Source organism: Artibeus jamaicensis, unplaced genomic scaffold (genome assembly GCF_021234435.1).
Source record: "Artibeus jamaicensis isolate MK-2021 breed Jamaican fruit bat unplaced genomic scaffold, CSHL_Jam_final scaffold_537, whole genome shotgun sequence".
Taxonomy (NCBI): domain Eukaryota; kingdom Metazoa; phylum Chordata; class Mammalia; order Chiroptera; family Phyllostomidae; genus Artibeus; species Artibeus jamaicensis.
Genome location: NW_026522047.1, coordinates 44,195,814 through 44,214,809, shown reverse-complemented (window position 1 = coordinate 44,214,809; position 18,996 = coordinate 44,195,814). Strand labels below are relative to the sequence as shown.

Below are 18,996 nucleotides of genomic sequence, written 5' to 3'. Positions count from 1 at the left end.
ATGTTGCACTTTAAAACAAAGCCTATTGTAAGAAAGATACTGCATAATGATCAATGGAGCACTATAACAAGAGGATATAACTCTTGAAAACAATTATGCACCTAACTTAGGAGCACTGAAATATATAAAGTAAATCTTGATGGATATAAATGGAGAGATGGATATGAAAGTCATGATAGTAGGAAAGTTTAACACCCATTGACATCAATAAACAGATTGTGCAGACAAAAAAAAATCACAAGGAAACAGCAGCCATAAAGGACACACCAGATCAGATAGATTTTATTGATATGTTCAGAGAATTCTACCCCAATGAGCAAAATATACATTCTTTTCAAGGACATGTGGAAAGTTTTTCTGAACAGACCACATGTCAGGATAAAACAGAAGACTCATGAAATTTAAGACAAGTGATCTCACATCAATTCTATTCTCTAAACATAATGATATGAAACCAGAAAACAAACACAAGGAGAAAAACTGAAAAACATACAAAGACATGCAAGCTAAGGAACATATTCCTAAAGAACAAATGGATTAACAATAAGATCAAGGAAAACATTTAAAAATACCCTGAAACAAATGAAAATGATAACACAACAACCCCAAATTTATGGTCACAGTGAAAGAAGACCTAAGAGGGAATTCATAGCATTACAGGTCTACCATGAGGAACTAAAACAACCTCAAATAAGGAATCTTTCTTTACACTTAAAAGAACTAGAAAAAGAACAACAAAGAAAGCCCTAAGTGAGTAGAAGAAATAAATAATAAAGATTGGAGCAGGAATAAGGGAAAAAGAGTCTACAAAACAATGACAAAGGTCAATGAAACTAATAGCTGTTTCTCTGGAAATCAGAAATGAAAGAGGAGGAGTGACAACTGACTCCAACAAAATATAAGGCATAGTAAGAAAATATTATGAAGTGAGGCCATCAGTTAAACTGACCTGCAGATGGAATTGGAACTTCCAGCTTCAGCATGATCATGTTTCTCCAGTATTACCTCAATGAACAGGAGACTGGTACTACACCCTGAAGAAGTTTTATCCAACAGGACAACAGACCTGCTTGCCCATCCTGCTCAGTTCTCCCCAGACAACAAATACTCTAGACACCAAAGCACCATCAGGAAGCGTTTCAGGGTATTGATGACCCAGCAACCATGCCCTGTACTCTGAGGGTCACTTAAATTTCACATCTTTTCTGCTGCCTGCAACCTGTCTTGGACTTTCCAAAATCAAGCTCTTCGATTTGTGAACTTTGAAGCCTTCTGGCCACCCTTGCTTTTTGGAATCTGGTGTCATCATTACCTTTGTCATGCATGTGCAAGGCAATCATGGTAACATCGCCTTAAAAGGAACAAGTTTGAATTTGCTTTTTGTATTTGACTCACTGTCAGGTTATTAAAATGATTTGAAAGAGAATAAGAAAAAGAAAATACTATAAAAACCTATAGGCCAACAAATTAAACTACCTGGGTGAAATGGATGAATTCTTAGAAACACACAATGTTTTAAAACTGAATCAGGAAGTATCAGAAATTCTGAATAGTCAGGTTTACAATTAATGAACTTAAAGAGGTAATTAAAAAACTCCCAACAAACAAAATTCCTAGACCTGATGGCTTCATAGGTAAATTTTATCAAACATTTAAACAAGAACTAACACCTACCCTTCCAAAAATTCAAGAGGGGGGAAGATTTCTATATTCATTTTATGAGACCAGAATTATCCTAATTATAAACCAGATGGTACAAATAATTAGAATTATGGCCAATATCTGTAATGAACTTACACAGTATAGTCCTCAACAAAGTACTAGCTGACTGGAACTAGCAATACATTAAAAAGATCATATCCCACAATCAAGTGAGTTTTATTCTAGGGATGCAAGTTTGGTACATTCACAAATCAATAAACAAGATATATCACCTAAACAAATTAAAGGATACAAATCTCATGATTATGTCAATAGATTCAGAAAAAGCAACTGATAAAATCCAGCACCCACTTTTGGTAAAACTCTCAGCAAAGTGGGAATACAGAAAAACACCTCAATGTTATGAAGGCCAAGTATGACAAAATCACAGCCAACATTATAGTCAGTAGACAAAAACTAAAAGTGTTTACCCTAAGGTCAGGAATAAGACAGAGATGCCTGCTTTCAGCACTCTTATTCAACATAGAATTGGAAGTCCTAGCCATAGCAATCAGAGAAGAACAATTAAAAGGCATCCAATTGGAGAGGGAGAAGTAAAACTGTCATTATTCACAGATGACATGATACTATATATTACAGAACCCCAAAATCTCCACCAAGAAACTTTACTAAAACATAAATGAATTCAGTAAAGTAGCAGTACACAAAATAAATATCCAGAAATAGTTGTATTTTTATATATCAATAACACTCAAAAAATAAACTAAGACTGCAATCTCGTTTACAACTGCACCAAAAAATAAAATACCTAGGAATAATTTAACCATGGATGTAAAAGACCTATATGGGGGAAGTTATAAGAATCTGTAGAAATGAAAGAAAAATAGCACATGATCTCACTTATATGTGGAATCTAATGAACACAGCAACCTATTGAACAACATAATAACAGAAGAATAGATACATAAAACCAATTGACAGCAGATGGAAAGCAGAGTGGGTGATGAGATGAAAGATGAGGAGGAGATTAACTAAAGAACATTTATGGAAAACACATGGCCATGGACAACAATATGGATTGGGTTGGGATGGGCAGAGGGTGAGTGCAGGGTAAATTGAGGCAGTCTGACTTTCTCACCCAGGTGCCTGGGTAACTAATGGAAGCAGTGTTTCCATAACCTTGAATGGGCCTGATAAGTCGTGTTCCATAGGCTTGAAATGGAGTCCAATAAACTGTTCCCATAACAATAAGTGGGCTCACATGGGCAGAATTTTGCTATATTATATAATTTTCTGGCTTGAAGCTGGCTTTGTTTGTTCTAGTATTTAAAGGGGACTAGGGGTTCCCTGCTGTGTGCCATGCTGGGGAGCAAGGGGCACACTGCATGCCACAGAAGGGGACAGGTGACATGCAGAGACTTGCAGAGACATGCAGAGAGATATGCAGCTTGCAGTGTGCGTGGCTTGTCCACCTGTGAATAAAGGCATGCCTAGCATCCCCACAGCTCTACATATTTTCTTCTGTCTCCCAGAATCTAGAGTGGACCATCCAGACCTTGATAGGCTGCAACAGTGTGACTGGGTAGATGTGGGGAAATGGAGAAAAAATTGTATCAACAGGAACAGCACAAATAATTAAAAAATAAAAAGAAAATGCTCCCCCCTGAAAGAAATCTGAAGGAATAAATTGAAGAAGACACAAATAATTGGAAGCATACATTGTATTCATGAATAAGAAGCATTATTCAAGTGACAATACTACCCAGAGCAATCTATAGATTCAATGCAATTCCTATAAAAACACAATGGTGTATTTCCTAACATTTAATGGAAGCACAAAAGACCCAGAATAGCCCCAGCAATTTCAAAGAAGAAGAGGAAATTTGGAGGAATAATGCTATTTGATATCAAACTATACAACAAGGTCAAAGTAATCAAAACAACATGGTACTGACATATGGATCAATGAATCAGAACAAAGAGTGTAGAAATAATCCCATTCCTTTATGGTCAATTAATGTTTGCCGAAGGAGGCAAGAAAATACAGTTCATAAAGGTAATGTATTCAATGCATGGTGTTAGAAAAATTGGATAGATACATGCAAAAAAAGTTAAATGCAACTACCTTCTTCCACCATACATAAGAAGAATAAACTCAAAATGAATTAAAATCTTAAATTTTAGGCCTGAAACCATAAAAATTCTAGGAGCATAAGCAGTCGTAAAATCTTAGACATTTCTCATAGCAATATTTTTATGATATATCTGTTTGGGCAAGGGAAACAAAAATACAAAGAAATGGGACTACATCAAAATAAAAATCTTTTGCTCTGTCTCATGTAGCTCAGTGGATTGAGCGTGGGCTGAGAACCAAAGGGTTGCTGGTTCCATTTCCAGTCAGGCATATGCCTGGGTTGCAGGCCAGTTCTGCAGTGGGGGTCACATGAGAGGCAACCACACACTGATGTTTCTCCCCCTCTCTGTGTCCCTCCCTTCCTCTCTCACAAAAAAATAAATTAAAAAAATAAAATAAAAATTTTTTGCACAGCAAGTTAAACCATCCCCAAATTGAAAAGACAACCCATTAAATGGAGAACATATTTGCCAATTACAAAGGATTAATACTCCATATTTATAAACTTGTACAACTCAAACCAAAAAACCAAACCAAAACAAAACAAGCAATTCAATTAAAAATGGGCAAAGGATGTGAATAGACACTTCTCCAAAGAGGACATACAGATGGCCAATAGACATGAAAAGATGTTCAACATCGCTAATCACCAGAGAAATGCCAATTAAAACCACAATGACTTATCACCTGACTCCTGTCAGAATGGCTATCATCAATAAATAAACCAGGGACATTGAAATTAAGAACAAACTGACAGTAACCAGAGGGGAAGTAGGAGGGGATAATGGGAAGGAAAGGGGGAAGAGTTTTCAGGAACATCTATAAAGGACACATGGACAAAACCCATGACGGGTAGGATCAAGGGTGGGATGTGGGGATGGCTGGGGTAGAGTGGTGTGATCAGGGGGTGAAATGGAGACAACTACTTAAGCAACAGTAAAGAAAAGTTAAAAAAATAAATCAACAAGCAGCAAGTGTTTGTGAGGATGTGGAAAAAAGGAATCCCTCATGCACTGTTGGTGGGAAAGCAGATTGATGCAGCCACTGTGGAAAACAGTATGGAGTTTCTTGAAAAAATTAGAAATAGAACTGCTTTATGACCCAAAGATTCTACTTCTGGAAATATATCCAAAGAATCCTGAAACACTGTTTTGAAAGAATATATGTGCCTCAGTTTTCATTGCAGTGTTATTGGCAATAGCCAAGACTTGGAAGCAGCCTGAGTGCCCATCAGTAGATGAGTGGATAAAAAAGTTGTGGTACATTTACACAGTGAAACACTGCTTGGCTGTAATTAAAAAGAAATCTTACTTTTTGTGACAGCATGGATGGACCTGGGGAATTAGTTTTTCTTCTTTTTATATTTTAGTTTTCATTATTATTATTTTTAGACACAGAGAGTAGTATGCTAAGTGAAATAGGTCAGTCAGAGAAAAATGAGTACCATATGGTTTCACTTATATGTGGAACCAAATGAACAAAATAAACTAACAAACAAACTAGAAACAGACTCATAGATAACAAGAATGAATGGACAGCTGTCATAGGGGAAAGAGGGTAGAGTTAAATGGTGATGGGATTAAGGAAAAAAAAGGAAAATGAAAATTCAATGTAGACACAAACAACAGTATGGTGGTTGCCAGAGGGAAAGGCTGTGGGGGAGGTAGAAGAGGTGAACAGGGGATTAAATGAGGATGGAAGGAAACTTGACTCGGGGTGGTGAACACACAATATACAAATGATGTACTATACAATTGTGCACTTGGCAGTTATATAATTTTATTAACCAATGTCACCCCAACAAATTCAATGTAAAAAAAGAAGAAAAGGACTTGATATGACAGCAGCCCTACATCTACATCACAGATATCTGTGAGACCCCCAGATGGATTTATGAAAATAGCCATTCCGCATATTTAAAGGGCTATATTTTTGGACCATAAGATGCACCTTGGTTTTAGAGGAGGCAAATAAGGAAAAAAAATTGAAGCAAGAAATGTGGTAAAATATTTAATAACATAAATAACATATTTCACCAATGTAAATGTAAACAGAACTCCACAGCGGCATTAACAACCATTATTCCTCCCAAATTGGGGGGAGGGAGTGCATCTCATAGTCCAAAAAATATGGTAGGTGGTTTTCTAATTTAATAACACATGTAAATTTTATGGAAAAATTAGGATTTTGGCTGCCTTTCAAAATAGTAACAACAAACATCTCTTAATGCACAATATTCAAAATCCCAAAGCAGGCTGCAGAAGAAAAAGAGAAAGTTTCTCCTTAGAAACATAAATCTTAAATGAGAAAATAGAACTTATATCATATTCTTGGTAGAGACAACATAATTATCTTCCCATAGAATGATCAATTCAATGAATGAGCAGACATACAAGTCAGACACTGCTTTTTTTAATTGAAGAAAGAAACTTGTCTGAATTTATAAAATTCCTGCAACTTGGAAGTTGGAAGTGAGGAGTATAGGTGAGCTTTCTCCTGGGAAAAGGAAGGCCCAAATCCTTGAAAGTACCTTCCATTTTCCCCTTCTGTTAATAATAGCAAGTCCTCAGAGACTGGGATAACACAGACTGATTTGGCTAATTATGAGCTCTGAGCATTGAGCTCCCAAGTCCATGCAAAAATGAATCATCAGCTTTGCCTCTAGCCCTTGAAGTTCTCCATCTCAGTCCAGTGGGCTTCACATTGGAGTCTTCCCATCTCACGTCACTGCATCAGGAGGCCCATGACAAACTTCGCCATACTGCCAGCCCTGGGGATGGAGCCTGAACCTTCAGTGCCCATGCAGGGCAGCAGCAGTGGATTATCACTGCCTGGTCCTCCTGCAGCAGAGACAGAACAGCCCAGTGAGTACTGTGGAGATGATGGATGGAGCAGGGACTGTCAGGGGCATTTTCTCTTTCATCGTTAGGACAAATAGGAGAGTTGGTGCAAACAGATGGGAGGGCACCAACATGGAAAGTTTCAGATATTTCGATCCCTGTACAGGCAGATTCTGAATATGTGGAGGGAAATAATGGTCCAATTCATTCCTGACCCCCCAGGACCTACACTCTGCTCAGCAGAGAACAACAATCTCTGTTAAATATTGAACAGACTCTGCCTTGGATCTCAGAAATAGAGAGTAGGCAATATTGCTTCCACACAGCAGGTGCTGTCCTTCCTGTGCTTTCATTCTTCCAGCAATGTCTCAGAGGATCAGATGGGAGATACGACTGTGCCTGCATGTATCAATGGCACTGATTTTCTAAGAAATCTATCAATGTTCATTTAATAGCATTTACAACACTTAAATATAAAGAAAAACTGTGGAGATTTTCATAAATAGAAAAAAATTAAAACACAGGAAAAGAAAGAAAAGTCAATGTTACTATGTGGACTGAGACATATGTTAGGATTTCTACTTACTCCACAAAGGAATTACCTGGGACTTGATAGGCTTCCTCCCTTCACCACTATCTGATGGAATAATATGTCATTACACCTTTCTCACAATTGTTTTCATCAACAAACCTGCTATTTCAACCTGATTTCAAAAGCATGACTGAACATTTCTTGAGGGCAAACCTCTGTTAGATGTCACATGTTTCCCAGAGGTGAGTGTTATTCTTTCATTTCTATATAAAGAGATACCTTCCCAGAGGTGTGGAGAGATCACACACACTTCACATTGAGTGAGTGACAGCTGGGGGACTCCGTTCCTGATTCTGACCCCAGGGCTCTGTCCCATTCACACTGATTGTTTATTTCCAAACCTGCTTTATCCTCAGATCAGCAAACAGGGGTTCAACCACCAATTCCTCTCTTGCGATTGGGTGAGCTCACCCATGAATTAACAAAATGTACCCAGAGGTTTGCAGGGACTTTTACTGAATAAATGTGTGGATCCTGGGGGTTTGTATGAATAGCAATGCATGTGTGAGCACATTTTGTAAAGCTGAGATATGGCGATACTGTTCCCCGTATGAGATGGGAACTTTCATGTGGTTCTACCATGAAAAGACTACTGCTAGTCAGACGTCAGGGAACTTGCTAATTTTATTCTTTGGCAATCATTTTTTGTCTCATTTTTTAATTGAGAAAATAAGTATAGGTAATTAATAGTAAAATGGAACATATATTAATTTTTGTACAACTCAATTCTTTTATGCTTATGTCTTTAAGATTCTCACTTGTATGATGTGGAAAGGGGCATAAGAATTTTCTTAACTACTGTCGCAACAAAAAATTGAAGAATGGGGGAAGGGTTTTCAGGGACAAGTATAAAGGACAGATGGACAAAACCAAAAGGGTGGAAGCAAGAAAGGGAGGAGGATTTGGTTGGGGTGGGGGAGGAGTGGTGGATGGTAAACGCAGACCACTGTAATTAAACAACAGTAACATAATAAAAACAACATAAAAAAAGAATAAAATAAAGTTTACCGCACAGGCAATGCTGTGCATCATTTAAAGTCCTGAAATATGCCCTGGCTGGTATGGCTCAGTGGATTGACTGCCGGCCTGTGCACTGAAGGATCACTGGTTTGATTCCCAGTAAGGACACATGCCTAAGTTGTGGGCCAAGTCTCCAGTTGGGGGTTCATGAGAGGCAACCACACATTGATGTATTTCTCCCTCCCTTCCTCTCTCTCTAAAAATAAATAAATATGATCTTTAAGAAATAAAGTGCTGAAATAAATGTATGTATTTCACAGAGAGACTTAAAATGCAAAGCTATGGTAAATGAGAACTCAGGGAACCATATTGTAGCATGTAAGTATTTAGGCTAGTTTTTAGGAAAACTGATAAAAATACATAAATCATTATCAATATGAAAATATTGAAAGGAAAATGCATCCACTAGATTCATGACAGTTTCTGCTTTTGGACAACTGAAGCACAGGAGAAGATCATGCAGGGATAGGAAAAAACCTCAAGTTTTATCAATAATAAGTGTATAAAGAGCCCATGGACAAAGGCAAGGGCAGGTGGGAGGATTGAATGTGGGAGGCAGGGGTGGGTAGGCAGGGTCTATGGGGACAACTGTAATTGAACGACAATAAAAATCAATATAATTTCTACAGCATGCATTATTAAATATTTATATTTTAATATGGGTAGTGATTAAAATGGTTTTGAAAAGAACTGATAACATTAATACATTTATTATCTGACAATAGTCATCTGCTCTAGCTTTATGATAGTATGCAAAAAGGACTTATGTGTGGAATTTCTGATTTAACTGGTTCTAGTTTATGGCCAGCCCATCACTAAATTTTTTAATTATTATTTTTTATCATATTCTTTCTGTTGCCATTTATCTCCCCTAAACCTCCTTCTACCTACACTGACTCATCCCCACCACAATGACCACACTGTTGTCTGTGTCCATAAGTTCTTTCTCTCTCTTTCTTTTTTGCTCAATTCCCCCTCCCCTAAGTCCTCCACTCCCAGAGCTGCCAGCCTGTTCTCTATCTATGAGTCCGTCTCTATTTTGCTTGTTAGTTCGGTTTGTTCATTTGATTCTACATATAAATGAAATCATATGGTACTTGTGTTTCTCTGACTGGCTCATATCACTTCTCTCTAAATTTTAAAAGATGGATAGGTAATTATAATATCAACCAGCATTGATAACCACCGTTTAACTATTTTATGTTTATATAATTTTATTAACCAAGGGTGGGTAGAGTCAGGGGAGGAAGGTAAGGATGGTTGGGGTTGGGGGGAGTGGGGGGAAGAAAAGTCAGACAACTGTACTTGAACAATAATGAAGTTTAGAAAATGGAAAAAATTTAACTTTATTTCTTACAACAACACTATAATGTCAGTTCAATTAGTATACCTATTTTACATATGAACAAACTCCCGAAATGTGGTAATATTAGTCTTTGTTTTTTCTCTTTTGATTTTCCCAAGCTATATCACTTTTGATGCGAAATAGTTATGATATAGTTTATATAAATGTAGGTAGTATTTACAAATTAGAAATGACCAGCTATATCCATAGGAATCTAGAATGTCACACACAGGAAGAAATATGTTGACAATGTAATGCTTCAGTAATTCATCATGGTTTGACCTGTCAGGAGAAATGACCTGAGTAGCATTTAGGGAGCTGAACTGAGGAGAAATGCAATCCCTCTCTCAAGAAGAATTGACTTGAAATGACTTAGGCTGGCATAAGAAAGCCAGCATATGGTTTGAGGCCTGGCTTTGTCCTCAGTTTTCCAACCGTTTGTTAGAGGGTTGGATTTGATAAGAACTCAACACTTCACAAATGTTTGTGGTTACAGAGAAATGTAAGTTTTACCTAGCCACAATGAACAAAAACAGGAAAGTACAAACTGAAGCACAGATGTTACTCTGAGATTGTGTATCACTGACAGAAAATAAGTTTTTACAGAAGAAAAGTGAGTACAGAGTGTTCATGAACATGAATTATTATTTAATCACTGGTGCACTGTAAACTACCACCATCTTTGAGATCAGGGATGCTGTATAATTCTGTGCATTTAACAAAGACATATTTTGCAAAACACGAAGTCCACTAAGGCCAAAATTATACATATTTGAGTTACAGTTGAAGGACTGACTTTGACAAGACAACCCACATATTTGAGTGAACACTTATCTGCATGGAAGATGGATGTCATAGATCCAAGTAAAGATGAAACCCTTGAAGATAATTGCCATACAAAAGTCTATCTGCTTATGAACATTTTATTTGAAGATAGAATACAATTAATGTGGTTTTAGCTCTTCAATACTATATTCCAAATTAAGAGAAATTCTGGCACTGCATCTAAGTGAAATAAAGTACATTCAGCTGCTTCTTAGTGGTTTCCAATTAAGATGATTTATTCTTAGAAAACAATATGTCCCATTTTATATATATATATATATATATATATTTTTATATATATATATATATATATATAAATTTATTTATTTATTTTTAGACAGAGTGGAAGGGAGGGAGAAAGACAGAAAAACATCAATGTGTGGTTGCCTCTTGCTCTCCCCACACTGGGGAACCTGGCCTGCAACCCAGGCATGTGCCCTGACTGGGAATTGAACTGACAACCCCTGTTTCACAGTCCGGCGCTCAGTCCACTGAGCCACACAAGCCAGGGCCCATTCAATAGTTTTACTTCCAAAGTACAAGGCTGATATCTTTCTCTGTTTATGAAGTTTTTTTTATCTCAAGAGTCCTTTCCTCTCTAATATTCTTTGAGCCAGGGGTCTAAAGTGGGTGTTTATGGAAACAGGGGTATAGCCCAGACATCCATTAAGAAATACTTCTAAAAGGGTTCACAACTGAGAAATGTTGCCGAAGATTAAGGGGTGATGGTGGGTGGTGTATGGTCCTGAAGCTCAAGTGTGATTCCTTTTTTTGTGAATTCCTTGAATGCAAAAACTGGATGTGTCTACACTTGTTTTAATTATTCAACACTCTCTTCTTTTTCAAACTGTGTCCTCTCTGTATAGTACCACAGAATCAAACAGGTGACTCTGAATTCTTCCTCCTGGGACTGTCAGATGATCCAGAGCTGCAGCCTCTTCTGTTTGGGCTGTTCCTGGCCATGTACTTGGTGACCGTGCTGGGGAACCTGCTCATCATCCTGGCTGTCAGTTCTGACTCCCACCTCCACACACCTATGTACTTCTTCCTTTCCAATTTGTCCCTGACTGACATCAGTTTCAGCAGCACTACAGTCCCCAAGATGCTGGTGAACCTCCAGACATACAGCAAGTCAATCACCTATGCAGGCTGCCTAACTCAGGTCACATTTTTTTCTCTGTTTGCATGTTTGGAGAGTCTACTTCTGGCTGTGATGGCCTATGACCGCTTGGTGGCCATTTGTCAGCCTCTACACTACCTGGTGATCATGAACCCCCGCCTCTGTGGCTTGTGTGTCCTCCTGTCATTTTTCACCAGCTTTTTGGTCTCCCAGCTGCACTACTTAATGGTGTCACAACTTACCTTCTGTGCCTATGTGGAAATTCCTCATTTCTTTTGTGATGCTTCTCAACTCCTCAAACTTGCCTGTTCTGACACCTCCATTAATAACATATTTATCTATTTTTTTGGTGCTCTCATGGGTGGTGTTCCACTCTCTGGGGTCCTGTTTTCTTACACTCGAATTGTTTCCTCCATTCTGAGAGTCCCATCATCAGGGGGGAAGTATAAGGCCTTCTCCACCTGTGGCTCTCACCTGTCAGTTGTTTGCTTATTTTATGGGACAGGCCTTGGTGTGTACCTCAGTTCCACCGTGTCATCCTCCCTGAGGAATGGTGCAGTGGCCTCAGTGATGTACACTGTTGTCACCCCCATGCTGAACCCCTTCATCTACTGCCTGAGGAACAGGGACATCAAGAGTGCCCTATGGAGGGTGATCAGAAGGATAACCTAGTTTTATACCTATGGATTTCTTTTTGCTCATAGACTGGAAATACTAACAAAGTCAAACATGTACAATAAGAATTCTGAATCCACAGTCTCATGGTGTATTTGCACCCGTATGGAGCTTCTCTCTGTCTACACAATTTTCCCTCTTAGCACAGCTGTAATGGATTCAGAGGTTGTTTGGGCTCTGTACTTCAGGGAGAGTTCCTCCAGGATAATGTGCAGCCTGTCAGTATACCCATCTTGCTTTCCTGTGCATTACCCAGCACTCTTGGTCCTGATTGTCATGATTGTGTCATTACAAAATATCACAACTCCCTCCTGTGTGGTGTTTATTCTTTGTACAGTTTCCCCATGATTCTTCTCAATTTTTCTATATTTTTGCTCCTTCATGATGGTGGTCAGTTGCTTGAGAAGATAGAGTATTTAATTTCTTTTCCACACCAACATATTTTGAAATTGAAATGTGATGGCATTAATACTGAATTTGAATAAATACTTATCAACTGGGAGATTCGTAGAAAAACTGGGATGTTAGGTTTCCAGTATTCTGATAATTCTATTTCCCCTTCCATCTAACATCTCCTCATCAATTTCACAGCTGGACATACAAGGACAAATAGTATATAATTTCACTTAATTTAGATTTTACCTAAATTACTGAAATCCATAGAGACGTAGAGTAGAATATTCGTTGTCAGGGGATAGGGGAAGAGGGAACAGGGAGGTAGCATTTAATTGGGAAATAACAAGTGCCATGTTTGCAAGATGAAAAGACTTGTGGAGATGGATGGTCATGGTGTGGTACAGGAATGTGAATTTATTTAATGGTACTGAACGGGACACTTAAAATAATTAAGATGGCAAATTTTCCACTTGATTATTTTACTACATAAAAGAAATGATGTCATACTAGAGATGAGGGACATGTTGCTCCAAATGCCAAATTTACCACTCAGCCCTCAGCCTCAGCTTCCATAGGGACCTGCCTGAACTCCAGAGACCCATCATAACCAAGGTCATGGCTCCTTCTGCAGCTGCCCACATCCTATGATATTTGGCCTCTTGACACCAGTTCCAGCCAACTTGAAAGATTCATCCAGTGGGGGCTGGGGGTGGACTGGGATGGGAGTAAAAGACAGAAAACTGTACTTGAACAATTAAATTAAAAAAATTTTAAAGTAAAAAAAAACAAAGATTCATCCTAGATCCAGAGCTCCCTGGTGATTTTAGGAGGCCTTTGATGGGCTTCAACTTGGCTTGATTTTTGCACTGCCCTTGGTTGCTATAAAGTGTTCACCAAACCACAGAGTGAGGGAACAGTCTCTGCAGGAGTGTCTTCAATTCAGATACTGGACACATGTTCAGGAGTCCCCAGACACCCTCACTTCAGATGAGCAGGCCACAATTAAGGGACTCCGTTACTTATAAGGATTTTCTAGAATGACTCAAAGCAAAGGAATTCCCTCAGGTTCAGTAATTCACCAGAATGAGCCACAGAACTTAAGACAGTGTTAGACTTATGATTACACTTGGCTATAGCAAAAGAATGCAAAATAGGACTGGTCAAAAGAAGATACACATGGTGAAATATCTGAAATATCACGTAGGTAAATCTTCTTGTGTTTCTCTACCAATGAGGTTTAAATCCATTACCTCATTCTGGCCACAATGTGAGACAACAGTCAGAGTCTTCCTTGCAAGACTCTGTGGTACTCTGATGTAGCACACCTGAATTTCAGTGTCCAGAGATTTTACTGAGGCTTCATTTCATTGGTGGAATACATTGAATAATTTCCCATTTGGTTGAACTCACTCTCTAGCCTTCCTCCCCAGACACTGGGCCGCCTTCAATTCCCCTAAGGCACCAACCCTTCACATACATGCTTGGTCTCTTTGGCACAACCCATTGCCATCTTCAGTCATCTCATCAGCATAAACCATCAGGTATGGTCGGTCCATGGAGTGCCCCACAAAAACCAATCAGTTCTCTCACTAGCTAAATTTCAAGGGCTTAAGGGTTACCTCCCAGGACCTGGGGAAAAGGCCATATCTCTGTGTAAATAATGACAAATTCTTTCCACACATCTGCTCTTCCCCAGGTGTTGAGTCCAGGAGTGCTACCTGGTAACCTTCCTGCATGTTCATCACTGTCTCTGAGTCTCTTTGTGAGGAAGCCAGCTTGGGATAACTACTTACTAATAAGATTACTTTGGGATGATTTTAACACAGTTCCAAGGTAGTTTTCTTAAATATTCAGCAATGCTTTATAAGTTGCAATTCCAGTGCTTGCCTCATAGGTCCCCATAGAAAATCATAATCAATCTACAAATCCAATTTCAGAAATGCTTGATATAAAGGGAGAATACAGTTTGAGATAATAACATCTGCATGAGCATTATACTTCAAAAATATTTATTTAAAAATATTAAGCCTTAGAGTATAAATATAATGTGAGTTAAGGATGATAATTTATTTTGCCTGTGTCATCTTCTTGAAATTTTCAGAGGCCCTAAGTTCCAATCAGAGGCACCCACTGGCCATGCTTTTTGTTCCAAGTTTTGTCAGGTTCACCTGATTCCTGTTGTTTAGGTTCAGAAGGCACTGAGAATATGACAGTGTCTAATACTAAGGATATTGCTGTCCTCTTGGTAAAAGGTATCAGATGACCTGAGAAATGTACCAAATCTTGTCTATTAGAACATGGAGGTGCAGAGACAGGTGACTTCAAGGAGTAGAAGGGCCTTTAACTGCAAGCTGGGTGACATCCCACTTAATATTCTTCCTGTTCCCTCTCTCAAAATTTGTGAGAGTTTAGCTGTTCCAATTTGCTGGTGATTTGTATTTCCTGCTCTTGCAAAAGTGTCCTAAAAGGCTTCTAAATGTTCAGTTTCTTCCCTTTTGCATGGAAGCCAGTTTTTGTTTTTTTGTTTTAGGTGTAATCAGAACTCCTTGCCAAGGTCTATAAACCCTTATTTATTTATAATTTTAATTTTTTAAATATAATTTTATTTAGTTATTTTTCAAGTACAGTTTTTTTGTCTATTTCTCCCATCCCAGCCTCACCCCCGCCCTGTGCTCCCACCTCCCTTCCATTTCCACCCCTCTTAGTTCTCGTCCCTGTGTCCTTCATATTTGTTCCTCCAAATCCCTCTCCCTTTTCCCCCTTAAATTCCCTTCCCTCTTCCCTCTGGTCACTGTGCCCTTGTCCTCTATTTCAGGTCTGTTTGTATTCTGTTTGCTTGTTTGTTTTGTTGTTTAGCTTCCTGTTAAAGGTGAGATCATATGATATTTGTCTTTCAACACCTGGCCTATTTCACTCAGCATAATGCTTTCCAGTTCCATCCATGTTGTTGCAAAGGGTAGTAGCTCCTTCTTTCTCTCTGCTGCATAGAATTCCATTGTGTATATGTACCACAATTTTTTGATCCATTCATTTACTGATGGGCACCTAGGTTGCTTCCAACTCTTGGCTATTGTAAATTGTGCTGCTGTGAACACTGTGGTGCACAGGTTCTTTGAAATTGATGTTTTAGGGTGCTTGGGATATAATCCTAGCAGTGGAAGTGCTGGGTCAAAAGGCAGGTCGATTTTCATTTTTCTGAGAAAATTCCATACTGTTTTCCGTAATGGTTGTACCAGTCTGCAATCCCACCAACATTGAAATAAGGACCCCTTTTCCCCACAACCTCTCCAACATTTGTTGTTTGTTGCTTTGTTTATGATAGCCATCCTGACTGGTGTAAAGTGGTATCTCATTGTGGTTTTAATTTGCATCTCTCTGATAGCTAACGATATTGAGCATCTCTTCATGTGTCTCTGGATATTCTGTATGTCCTCCTTGGAGAAGTGTCTGTTCAAGTCCTTTTCCCATTTTTTAATTGGGTTAGATGTCTTCTTAGAGTGGGGTCTTGTAAGTTCTTTATATATTTTGGAGATTAAACCTTTGTCTGAGGTATCATTGGCAAATATGTTTTTCCATACAGTTGGTTGTCTTTTTAATTCAATACTGTTTTCTTTAGCCAGGCAGAAGCTTTTTATTTTGATGGGATCCCATTCGACTATTCTTTCCTTTATGTCCCTTGCTCTAGGGGACTTATCAATAAAAATGTTGCTGCGTGAAATATCTGAGATTTCCCTGCCTATGTACTCCTCTACAAATTTAATGGTGTCATAGCTTATATTTAAGTCTTTTAACCACCTTGAATTTATTTTTTGTGTGGTGTAAGTTGATAATCGAATTTCACTGTTTTGCATGTAGCTGTCCAGTTCTCCCAATACTATTTTTTGAAGAGACTATTTTTACTCCATTTTGTGTTGCTGCCCCCTTTGTCAAATATTAATTGACTCTTGAGACTTGGGTTTATTTCTGGGCTTTCTGTTCTGTTCCATTGGTTTATGTGCATGTTTTGAGGCCAGTACCAGGCTGTTTTGATTATACTGGCCTTGTAATACAGTGTGGTATCAGGAATTGTGATCCCTCCTACTTTGCTCTTCTTTCTGAAAATTGTGGCTGCTATTTGGGGTCATTTATGGTTCCATATAAATTTTTGAAGTGTTTGTTCTATGTCTCTGAAATATGCCATCTGTACTTTAATAGGTATTGCATTGAATCTCTAGATTGCTTTGGGTAGTATGAAAATTTTGATGATATTAATTCTTCCAATCCATGAACATGGTATATGTTTCCATTTGTTTGTGTCTTCCTTCATTTCTTTCTTCAGTGTTGTATAGTTTTGTGCATACAGGTCTTTCACCTCATTGGTTAGGTTTATTTCTAAGTATTTTATTTTTCTTTTTGCTATATGGGATGGTATTTTTATCTTGATTACTGCTTCTGCTTGTTTCATGGTTGGTATACAAGAACATCTTTGATTTCTGGATATTGACTTTGTATTCTGCTGTTTTGCCAATTCATTTATTAGGTCAAGCAGTTTTTAGTGGAGTCTATAGAATTTTTCATGTACACCATCATTCACTATCATTTCAGCTGCAAACAGTGACAGTTTTGTTTCCTCCTTTCTGATTTGGATGCCTTTTATTTTCTTTTCTTGTCTGATCTCTATGGCTAAATCTTCCAATACCATATTAAATAGAAGTCATGAAAGTGAACAACCTTGTCTTGCTCCTGATCATAGTGGAAAAGCTTTGAGTTTTTGCTCATTGAGTATGATGGTGGTTGTAGGTCTCTCATATATGGCCTTTATTATGTTGAGGAACGCTCCCTCTATTCCCACTTTGCTGGGTGTTTTTATCACTACTGGGTGCAGTACCTTATCAAATGCTTTTTCGGCATCTATTGATATGATCATGTGATTTTTGTCTTTGCTTTTGTTTATGTGATGTATTACATTTACTGATTTGAGAATATTGAACCATCCTTGCATCCCTGGGATGAATCCCACTTGGTAATGATGTACACTTGTTTTAATTATTCAACACTCTCTTCTTTTTCAAACTGTGTCCTCTCTGAATAGTAACACAGAATAAACAAGTGACTTCCAGTTCTTCCTCCTGGGACTGTCAGATGATCCAGAGCTGCAGCCTCTTCTGTTTGGGCTGTTCCTGGCCATGTACTTGGTGACCATGCTGGGGAACCTGCTCATCATCCTGGCTGTCAGTTCTGACTCCCACCTCCACACACCTATGTACTTCTTCCTTTCCAATTTGTCCCTGGCTGACATCAGTTTCAGCAGCACTACAGTCCCCAGGATGCTGGCGAACCTCCAGACATACAGCAAATCCATCACCTATGCAGGCTGCCTAACTCAGGTCACATTTCTTTCTTTATTTGGAAGTTTGGAGAGTCTACTTCTGGCTGTGATGGCCTATGACTGGTTGGTGGCCATTTGTCAGCCTCTACACTACCTGGTGATCATGAACCCCCGCCTCTGTGGCTTGTGTGTCCTGCTGTCATTTTCCATCAGCCTTTTGGTCTCCCAGCTGCACTACTTGATGGTGTCACAACTTACCTTCTGTGCCTATGTGGAAATTCCTCATTTCTTTTGTGACCCTTCTCAACTCCTCAGCCTCGCCTGTTCTGACACCTCCACTAATAACATATTTATCTATTTTTTTGGTGCTCTCATGGGTGGTGTTCCACTCTCTGGGATCCTGTTTTCTTACACTCGAATCGTTTCCTCCATTCTGAGAGTCCCATCATCAGGGGGGAAGTATAAGGCCTTCTCTACCTGTGGCTCTCACCTGTCAGTTGTTTGCTTATTTTATGGAACAGGCATTGGTGTGTACCTCAGTTCCACCGTGTCATCCTCCCTGAGGAATGGTGCAGTGGCCTCAGTGATGTACACTGTTGTCACCCCCATGCTGAACCCCTTCATCTACTGCCTGAGAAACAGGGACATCAGGAGTGCTCTATGGAGGGTGATCAGAAGGATAACCTAGTTTTATACCTATGGATTTTTTTTTTGCTCATAGACCAGAAATAGTAGCAAAGTCAAACATGTGTAACAAGAAATTCTGAATCCGCAGTCTCACGGTGTGTTTGTACCCATATGGATCTGTTTTCTGTCTACACAATTTTTTCTCTTAGCACAGCCGCAATGAATTCAGAGGTTGTTTGGACTCTGTACTTCAGTGAGAGTCCCTCCAGTATTATGCCCAGCCCATTAGTATACCCCTCTCACTTTCCTGTGCATTACCCAGGACTCTTGGTCCTGATTGTCATGATGGTATCATTATAAAAAATCAAAGTTCTCTCCTGCTTGGTATTTATTCTTTCTATAGTTTCCCCATGATTCTTCTTCATTTTTCTATATTTTTGCTCTTTCATGAT

The 18,996-nt window shown here is 38.7% G+C and overlaps 2 protein-coding genes and 1 pseudogene across 2 annotated transcripts; all 3 read left to right on the top strand.

Annotated features, from left to right (window-relative positions):
• Positions 1-987: 987 nt before the first annotated feature.
• Positions 988-1,180, top strand: LOC119040553 (H/ACA ribonucleoprotein complex subunit 3-like; annotated as a pseudogene).
• Positions 1,181-6,539: 5,359 nt separating this feature from the next.
• LOC128626382 (olfactory receptor 18-like) lies at positions 6,540-12,210 on the top strand. Its single transcript, XM_053658641.1, has 2 exons — positions 6,540-6,660; positions 11,285-12,210. The coding sequence occupies exons 1-2, from the start codon at positions 6,540-6,542 to the stop codon at positions 12,208-12,210; spliced, it is 1,047 nt and encodes a 348-aa protein (XP_053514616.1).
• A 5,415-nt stretch (positions 12,211-17,625) lies between these two features.
• Positions 17,626-18,605, top strand: LOC119054944 (olfactory receptor 18-like). The gene has a single exon (XM_053658649.1). It carries the CDS (start codon positions 17,775-17,777, stop codon positions 18,603-18,605), a length of 831 nt encoding a protein of 276 aa, XP_053514624.1. The 5' UTR covers positions 17,626-17,774.
• The last annotated feature ends 391 nt before the right edge of the window (positions 18,606-18,996 follow it).

Bases quoted from the DNA above. Each gene is read 5' to 3' on its own strand.
- LOC119054944 (XM_053658649.1), top strand. From the start codon at position 17,775: ATGTACTTGGTGACCATGCTGGGGAACCTGCTCATCATCCTGGCTGTC.
- LOC128626382 (XM_053658641.1), top strand. From the start codon at position 6,540: ATGACAAACTTCGCCATACTGCCAGCCCTGGGGATGGAGCCTGAACCT. The intron at 6,661-11,284 runs GTGAGTACTGTG...CTCTCTGTATAG, and splicing joins AGCAGAGACAGAACAGCCCA to TACCACAGAATCAAACAGGT.